Raw genomic sequence first — 9,868 nt, forward strand, 5'->3', positions numbered from 1 at the left:
GGGGGGACAAAAAAAACTAAAAACAGGCAAGAATCTTTGACTTCTGTGTGTTTCTTTTTAATTAAACATACAACAAAGGGGATAAACATCACATCAACTTCAAATATAACAGGGTTAAAAAATAAAAACATACGAGGGTTTTGAAATTTCCGTGTTTTCACGAGTTCCTACGAAAATTTACGAAGCTGCTGCCGAATCAAAACGAGATGGACGTGAAATAATTTTGAATTATTGATTTTGACATTCAGAAAACCACATCTATAACTACATCATTCATTTACATTTATATGAACAAAAAAATATTAAAAAAATATTTCTCTCACGAACTTTGAACCGGAAGTTTTTATTGTCACGAGGGGTGTTTGCGGAGGGGAGGGGGACTGTTCTTCTTCGTGGGTGTTGCGTTGAGCTCTTTGGTGGACGGAAACTTTAAAGTCATGTTTATGCCTTACACAGTGGAGTGAAAACACGTGCAGAGAAGATTCAAGGATCGTCTAATGTTGAGGTAAAACATTGCCGTCTTGGCTATCTCGAAAAATCTCAGCCTGCACTAATGAGAAGGAGATGGTAGAAGTAGTTATATCAGTGATAGGAGAAGCTCTCTGATGATAGTAAAGAGGATATGCGAAGTGTTAGCTGCTCGGTGTTTATGTTCTTTCTATCCTCGGTCCACGTGTTGGTTTATTAAAAAGTGTCATTTCATGGCGTGTGACAACTTGCTTCTCGATTTTTTGGTGTGTTAAGAAACTTATGTGCCGACATTGATTGACCCTTATCCGTAATCTATGTATACAACGTGCTTGGGACTTAATTGCCGTGTTTCAATGGCTGCATCCATCTAATAAAATGATTAATGGTTGTGATCTAGATGGATATCTAATACATAAAATGATGGAACGAATCATTTAGATGTTTGTCAGTTGATATTCATCAATAAGTGATCAGTAAGTTATTGCAAATATCAATGGTGATTGACTTTTTTTTGTTTTACAGATGCAGTCCTTGTCAGATGCACGCATATCAGTGCTTCGCGACCATTCATATAGTACACGTCCTCAAAAAGAATGGAGTGTCAACCGCATGGAACACGCTTACGCACATCCACCCACAGTGTATTTACGCAACGAGGACTCTTCCAAGACACCATCTCCTGTAGATGCCTCTGTGGTCACTGTAATGACTCCTATGGAGTCAGCCGACGCCTCAGTAGTCACTGTAGAGTCCCCAATAGAGTCAGCCAATGCTGCAGTAGTCATTGCAGAGTCTCCCGTAGAGTCACCCGATGCCTCTGTGGTCACAGTAGAATCTTCTCTGCCACTCTCGACTACAATCACGGACCATATCAATCCCTGTTGTTCCACAACTAATGAACAAGGCTACACTTTCCCACAGAAACCAAAAACTGTGAAACAGGAGAATTTACATGCAGAGTGTCCTCACTGCTTCATTGTGCTTTACAAAAAGAATTTGAAGTCACATATTCAGAGGAAACATGGGCTACCAAAAGACATCACAGCAGCACACCACCATCAAAGCATACTGATCGATAAAGACCGTGGGTTGTATGCTGTAAAAAAGAGCTTTAATGCCATCAGTCTCCCAGTACATGTGCAAAGGAAAACATGGGGCCAGGAACAAGCGACGAAATGTGAAGTGGAGGACTGTAGGCAGTATCACCTGCTTTGCCTGCGGAGTGGCCTTGCTCACAGTATGTGTGACCACATCCGTTCCATTGATTACTGCACCGAAACGGCAACCGAGGAACAGCCTCGACTCGACGTCCTTGAGGAAATGTTGACAAACAAGTTATTTGGTGAGGCCAAGGCAGCAACATGCAGGAAGAGGCACAGGGAAGCGGAGGAAGCACGATCCCCGTTGTGTGTGATGGTTGACTTTGATAGTTTCAAAACTAAATTGTGCTTCTCCGTTAACGAACCACACTTGCATTATTACAGCTATTTGGGCAGAGTCATAGTGACTTATAACATAGAAAAAAAGCTATGGCATTGTCCGTGTACAAAGGCATATCTGTCATGTCAACACAAAAGCATTGCCAAGTGGCACCTTTTTCAGACCCGCAGAGACCTTTTCATGGCTCCTTTTTTGACCACATCAACTCGTTCTGAGAGCGACCCCCACAATGCGCAGATCGGAAGATGTATAAGATACATTTATGAGAACAAGAAGTTGCCAACCACGCTTCCGAAGGAGATCACATCTTTCAGAGTCAAGACCGATTACCCACGTCAGTTAATTCCAACTGAGAAGACATGCAAGATGTGTCCCGGAAATCCTGAACTGGGGGAGGACATCCAAATCACAAATAATGCCAGAATAGTTGGCATGGATGGCGTAGTTCAAAGTGAGTTTGATTTTTCTTTTTCCACTACGTTACAGTTTTATTTAATGTCGTAATTGTTTGTATTTTATCTCCCATTTCAGATATCTCAACTTACAATCGGAAGTGTCCCCAGTGCAACGTGATGTACCGCTACCAGGAGTGGGAAGATGGTCTGCACAATTTCAATGACCACCTGATCCTCACGCTGCGGTTCTGTATGTACCTGAGACATAATGTCCAGGTGAGTAAACAATGCTTCTGAGAAGCCAAACAAAGTGCTCTGCTCATTTCTCCAAAATTTGTATACTCGATTTGACATTGTTCACAAAAGTGTTGCGAGACCCTCAACATGATATTTCTGTTTGCTTTGTCCATACTGAGGTTTCTATGGCATGTGTTGCATCGTATTCCTAATTTTGAGTGTATTTTTAACAATATTTTTCAGGCATGACGGTAGCGAGGACGGCTGTCACTCATTTGATATTGATCATTTTTGGTGTAATGAAATAATTCCGTTTCTTCTTCTTCTCTGTTTTCACAATAGTATCATGCGTGTGTTTCAAGAGTGATCGCTCCTCTGGAAGCTTTGTATCAGACAAAGTTTCCCAACGCTGAGAAGATTTTCAATGGATACTGTCATTTCGAAGCACTGTGCAGCACCCAGTACCAATACTGTTGTATCAAGTGTGGCTTCTATCCTCCTGTTGTGGTGATGGAACACCACCGGAAAGGCGTATTTAAATATGAGGGTATGCCTCTCTTTTCACTTCCAGCTGTAGTTGTCATATAAGATTCATTTAAGCATAGCATCATTAGTCCAAATGTATTATTTGAAATCTCGTGTGTTTATGACCATTTCAGTCAGTGAACTGCAACAAATGGAAGACGACTTCATCGGAGAGCAAAACATTGAGGCATTCTGGGAATCTGTTGAACTGCACATGATCAGCCAAGGATTTTTTGAAAGTGAGTATTTATTGATTTTTAATATTTAGCAGTTCTATCCAGTGGTTTTCTGTGCTCCTCTTCTGAATACACTCTATTTTAATGTGTGTGTTCCCCTGAAGCCTCCTCGCAGAACCCGTTTGTCGTGAAACCGACATACCAGAGCTGGGCTCCCTGGATCGGAAGGGACACTCGCAAAAGTGGAGTTGCTCTCAACACCGAGTTCAAAAAGGCGCCTTTGGAGTCGAACCCCGGTCAACCTCAGCTCGAAGATTTAACTGAGGATCGCCTTGAAGAGCTGCTGGACCAAGATGTACTGTCACTCATTGAGCTTTTGTTTGTGATCGTTATTAATGCAATGCACCAAAGGTGCACGTGGAGAATAAATTGCGTAGTATCTTAAATTCATATGGCAAACAAGCAAAGTTATGCATGATTATATTTGTAAGTCCAAAACTGTTAATTTGACGATAAAGTGAATGTTTTCACAGTATCCCTCATACTCGTATCTTCAATGTGTGTTATTAATTCTCATCCAGGTTGCCACTATCCGACAGCTCTGTAAATCTTACAACACGGATACAAGAGGATCCCGTATGGAGCTCATCGCCCGGCTGAGGAGGGAGATCAGGAGGAGGCAGGGCAATGACGACGTGTTTCAGTCCCTTTGGGGGACGTCTGGTAAGCATATCAATTCCTGTTTTTTTTTTTTTAAGGGGAAAGAAAGAAAAAGAAAACTACTTCAAAGAGGATTTTCCATATCTATCTTGTTCTTTTCACAGGAGGATGTTCTGTCATTATGTGCACGCATGGAATCGTTTACAGCTTGAAGTTTAACCTCCAGAGAACAGGGATCTCCCGGGATTTCACAGACCTGCTGCTGTCCTGGAAGCATTTCCCGAATGTCTGCATTTATGACTCTGGGCCTAAATTGGTGGCCCATGCTAACGCGAGGATTCCAGACGACCCACCATTCCGGCCTTTTGAAGGAAAGCTGGCCGAGCCCACGGAGGAGAATTGCGAGGGCGCGGTCAAAGGCACCTTCAAGGTTCCTCTGCCTTGGCTGCTGGACAGACTCGAACATCCAGAGCCAAACGGCCACCCCATGACCGGATCCAACCACCACTACGTCCTCCATGACGACTTCCAAAAGGCATTTTCAAAAGAGCCAGAAGACGCGCTGCGACGGATCACGGTGGTTCCAGAGATTCATGCAACTTTAGACAGCGAGATCACAGACCAGCTTCTGGCCTTTCTCAGAAGTAACAACTACTTTCTGAACCACATGGGGCCATCGGGACACGTCTTCTTGATGCGGAACATCATCGAACACAGAAACAACCTTCAAAATGCAGAACTGTTCAGACGTCAGTTCACATAAGTCCACCGGTTGCTCAGCATCACCCTGTTGGCGGTTAAAGGTGACACCCAATATTATGACATTCAGTGGAAACATTGTTTGTCGGCTTTAATAAAAAAAATAAGGAAAGTGTCATGGAGTTTCTGCGTTTGTATTGCGTCCCACAACAGTGGCAGCATCTCAACACCCCGGCAAACAGTCAGATGTTTCCTGATGCAGGTTTGTCTGTATCTTAGTCGGGGCTGGGCTTCATAAAATTAAGTGAAGGTTGTTTCATTTCAGTCTTCCAGCTCCGTAGCTTTAGAAGCCACATCAAAATAAACAATTGCCTTTAACTGTGACGAGCCACAAAATGCTCAAATGAAGGAATCCACTGTGTAAACATCACAAACTTGGACTCTGGTAACTCAGTGCTCAAGTGGTACATTTTCTAATTTTCCTTTTATGTATGTGCGTGAGGCTCATCATGAATGTAAATTTGAATTCATTGAGAGCATATTTAAAACATACCTAACATGATCTGACTGAGTTGATTAAACAATATATTGCAATTATGACGGCATGCATGTCGTTTTCCAACTATTAACAAAAGTAGTTTGGTTTTTTTCCAGCTTTGGAATGCCTGCCTTGAATTAATACAGATGATTGCTCTTTCTAACAAAGCTCAATAGTAGCTCAATAAAAGAACACAGCTTTTCATTGAGTTACTTCTAAACCTATTGGAATATCTGAAGTTTAAGATATTTTATTCATCCTGCATAGCAAAATAGTTGTATAGTTGTGTTTACTTCAAGTCTTTTAAAAAGAAATACAGACATTTGCATGTTGCATGTCCATTTTATTAACATAATTAAAGGGGTCATATTATGCAAAATGTACATTCTGATGTTTTTCCAGGAGTAATTATCATCTCCATACCTGGAATGATGCCCCAGAAGTGAAGAAAGTCTGTCCTCTCTTTCCCTGGCTTGTTTCAGTTTTTAAAAAGTGTGTTGCTCCAACCAGCCAATCAGAAATCAAACCCTATACAGTGTCATTGGGGGTTTAGCCAATCCCAATCAAGGTAGGTCCTCCCACAATGAGGCAGCTCTGCTCTGACACATGGCACCATGAGAGGAAGTACTTCCTCCTTCTCAAGATGGGCATGTGTGGGCGGAGCCAGTCCAGCTCACACAGACACAGCAGATTCTGAATGAAAATGGCTGAAAATCAAGCAAAAGCCAGATTTGGGGCAATAAACTGTGAAACAATGTTCCATTGGCCCAACGACTCACGAGTGTGGTGAAATTGTTGAAAAGCTCTATAATATGACCCCTTTCAGTTTGTTTAATGCTGACTCAGGTGAAGAACATCTCCACAGTGGATCTGTATCCCTCCCAGCTGGCTGCCACCTGTTGATACTGATCTCATGGCAAGCCTTTCAGTAAGTACACCTCATGTGTGGTCGATAGCGATGTTCACAAATTCATCTGAAATATCTGACTTGTCTTTTGGCTCAAATATTCCGTGGTGCATGAAGGAGCCAACCCCTTATTTTGTGACTCTTGAAGTTTCTCCTAAAACTCACTGTGAAGCACTGCAGCATTATGCAGATGTTCCTTGGTTGTCTAAAAACAAAAGTTGTCTTTCAGATCTTCAAGGCAGCTCAGAAAGACATCTTCTCTCTGGATTGTCTTCACTCACAGGATTTAGAGGCCAGCAGTAAAGTGATCATTCAGACTGTCACCAGCAATGTCGTGATGGAGGCGTTCAGACCCTCTGATAGAGAGATTACAAAGAAAGTGTCGCTCGGTTATAGGCATGTATGAGAGTGGCGGTGCCTGGCACAGCTGAGGTGACGGTGTACACGAGGCTCTGACAGATGAGAGCGGAGATCAGCATGGACGGGAGGGGACTGAGGGGGCAGAAAGCAGAGGACAGAACATCCATTCCTGCAGCCAAAGAAACACTTCCAGGAAATACTCCACTGACACGAACACAGGAATCGACATCACATCCTTTAACTTCAATGTGGTGTGTTTATGTGTGTGTATATATATTTATATATATAAATATATATGTATATGTGTATTTGAATATGTGAGTATATTAATGGCTTTGCAATAGTATGAGATTTCTTGCTGATAATCTTTATTCCAGCAAAGAAATTATACACATACAAGTACAAATTTTCTTACTTGTTGTGCAGTTTATGTGTGTATGTATTCATTCGTTTATACATTTGTATCTTTCTTTTCACCATCTGTCCATTCAGTTGGTATTATTCATCTGAACTCTATACTTGGCAATTCTGTTGACATTCAACTTGTTTAATTAAAACTAACAACTATTTAAAAAAAAAAAATAGAAGTGGCAGAACACACATTTTTCTAATAGAAAACACACTTTTTGCAGTTTACTATTAATATATGGTAATCAGGATGAGACAAGCCAGTTGTGACAACCGAAAAGAAAACTTTTAAGTTTTGGAATATGGTGTCATATTGATCAGATTGACACTTTCTAATAGATTTTTATTACATATAAATCACTAATAGTTAATTTTTTCTTAGATTGAATCTGTCTTCTTTGTGCTCCTTTTCAATTATGTGAACATACGATGGAAAGAGTTTCTTAAAACGTGAGGAAAAGTAAATAACATGATTGAAATAAATAAGAAGAAAGAAAAATTCACAAATTCTCAATTTCTAAGTATTTAAATGAGTGCCTTTTAAAGGGTTCATCAGATGATATATTAACTATTAGGTAGTATGCGTTTTGAGCATATTGATACACTATATTGCCAAAAGTATTTACTCGACTCTCCAAATCATTGAATTCTGATGTTCCAATCACTTCCACGGTCACAAGTGTATAAAAGCAGGCACATGCAGAGAATTCCTACAAACATTAGTGCACACTGGAACCAAGGCTCCTTAGTTCCAGTAAAAGAAACTCTGAAAGCTTCAGTGTACCAAGACGTTTTGGGCAATTTCATGCTCCCCAACTTTGTGGGAACAGTTTGGAGATGGCTCCTTCCTGTTCCAACATGTCTGCGCACCAGTGTAACATCAAGGTCCATAAAGACCTGGACGCTCCAGTTTGACTCCTGCACAGAGTCCTGACCTCAACCCAATAGAAAACCCGGAGCGGAGGCCTTCTCAACCCACATCAGAGTAAAAGATTCCCATAAACGTGCCTCTAAACCTTTTGGAAAGCCTTCATAGAAGAGTTGAAGCTGCCATTGCTACATAAGGCCGACCAACATCATGTCTAAAAACTATCAAAAAAGGACTGAAATGATTCAGTACAAGTATTTTTTTTTTTTATGGTTATAAATACACACAGTACAACTACAAATGAATGACCTCGGTACAGTGGAGCAGTGGTTTGCTCTCTCGCCTCATAGCCAGAACATCGTGGTTGTAAGTCCAAGCTGAGAGTTTGCATATCTGCCGAGTCTTTTGAGGTGAACTGGTGACCTTCGTCGTGTTAATACGAGTGTGGTTTTCTGTTTATTCTGGTCAGGGTGTAACCTGCCATCGTCTAGTATTAGCCGTCATCAGCTGCTACCTGCGTGTTTTTGGACTGTGGGGAGAAAACTGGAGGAACATGGAAGAAACCCACAGACTCTCTCTGGGAGAACATGGAAACTCCACACATCATCAAATGTAGTTTATTAGAACAGAATTGATCTTTGAAAATGACATCTTTCAGGATATCTGGCATCCAAGATCAATTTTCTACACGCTGTGATGCAAACAGGTGAAAGCTCTGCTTTCATTTTTAACATTTGTTTGTTCCACATTCTCACTCATATTTCTACAAGCACATTGCCTCCTGGTTATACCAGTGATGAACTACAGCGCATGACTTATAGTCAGAGATGGAAAGAGGACTAAAGAGTTCTAAAGAAATACTTTCACCTTCCTTAAACTGTACCTAATACGAGTGGAAGCACTATGGTTGTGACAAGATTCAGACTAAAGAGCAAAGCACTTTTCCACATCCAATTGTATCGCTACTAGCAGAGATGTGATGTAATAAAATATCTACAATCAAGCACATAACTCTTACAAAGTATAGAATAAGTTAAACAAATGTGTGTGTGTGTGTATAAAACACACATTTCTCTGAGAAAAGAAGGAACTTCTAAGAAATATAAGGGCAAAATATAGAACGTTTATTTGATATTGTGGGAGTACTTTGGAGCAACTTCTAGTTTTCAAAGATATTTGTTATAGAGGATCTTTATGAGTTTCAGAGACGACAATGCAAACTCAGGACACTTTGCGTTCAAATTGAACAGAGAAATAAACAATTCCACGTCAGCAAGCAAAGACGAAAGTGGAATGGGAAAACATCCTTTTATCAGAAAGAACCAAACTCCTTCTTCCTGCTTAAGCCACGAGGGTTAGAGGATAACAAGAGAGCGAAATAAAAGATGGAGAACTACAAAGAAACAAGCCAGTTAACTAATAAACACAATGTGGACTTGATGGGTTGAAGCACAAACTTCAGCTGAAGGTATAAACCTGGAACCCACGAGAAAGCAAAGACAGGAGTGAAGCCTCCGAGCAGCAGGACCTGGAGCAGCTGAACTATAAAACGCTTCATGGGAATTAGTTCTAACTGTGATGAACTGCACTGCGTGGCTCCGAGCCGCTTCAGAATGAAATAGCTCTTTATGGCCTTCTTTTAATCTGAATACTCTGTCAAGTCAGCCCTCTGTGGTATTTCTTCATGCTTTAACGTATTTAGTGGAAACATTTAATCGAAATATACTGGAGATGATAATGGAAATGATGGAAAACAAAAAGACTATTTGCAGAAATAGAAATCGTTGTTTAAAATGATTTGTTGATGTTTTTATTGGTTTCATCAGAATGATCCTCATTTTCAAAATATCTGTTTCGGAGAGTATATTTCATCACTTTTGTAAACAGTTGAAAACAAAAGAAGTTGCTTGAAAACTGTAGAAATGAGGTCTGACATGACAGAAATGCACCTTTTCAATTATTGACCTCAACCTGAAAAAACTCGTCTCTCCCAATGATTGAACCGTTGGCATCACCATGAAAAGAAACTGATGTATTTCTTCATGATACCATATCAGTATCTTGTCAAAGAGGTTTTATGTAAATAAAAATACAATCAGTTCTGATTGGGGAGATCACTTGTTTATCAAGGTATATCTGAGTGCATGTATTCTTTAAACCTTTCTTGGGCTTGAGGGAGACAGA

At 40.6% G+C, this 9,868-nt stretch overlaps 1 protein-coding gene across 1 annotated transcript; it reads left to right on the top strand.

The window, feature by feature from the left end:
• Window positions 1–389: 389 nt before the first annotated feature.
• LOC308119962 (uncharacterized protein) lies at window positions 390–4,780 on the top strand. The gene is made up of 8 exons (XM_080480291.1): window positions 390–505; window positions 994–2,362; window positions 2,443–2,582; window positions 2,886–3,090; window positions 3,203–3,307; window positions 3,409–3,599; window positions 3,826–3,967; window positions 4,069–4,780. Exons 2-8 carry the CDS (start codon window positions 994–996, stop codon window positions 4,665–4,667), a joined length of 2,751 nt encoding a protein of 916 aa, XP_080336417.1. The 5' UTR covers window positions 390–505; the 3' UTR covers window positions 4,668–4,780.
• The last annotated feature ends 5,088 nt before the right edge of the window (window positions 4,781–9,868 follow it).

The sequence above is a fragment of the Lipophrys pholis genome (genome assembly GCF_963383615.2).
Source record: "Lipophrys pholis genome assembly, chromosome: 14".
In the NCBI taxonomy this organism is placed as follows: domain Eukaryota; kingdom Metazoa; phylum Chordata; class Actinopteri; order Blenniiformes; family Blenniidae; genus Lipophrys; species Lipophrys pholis.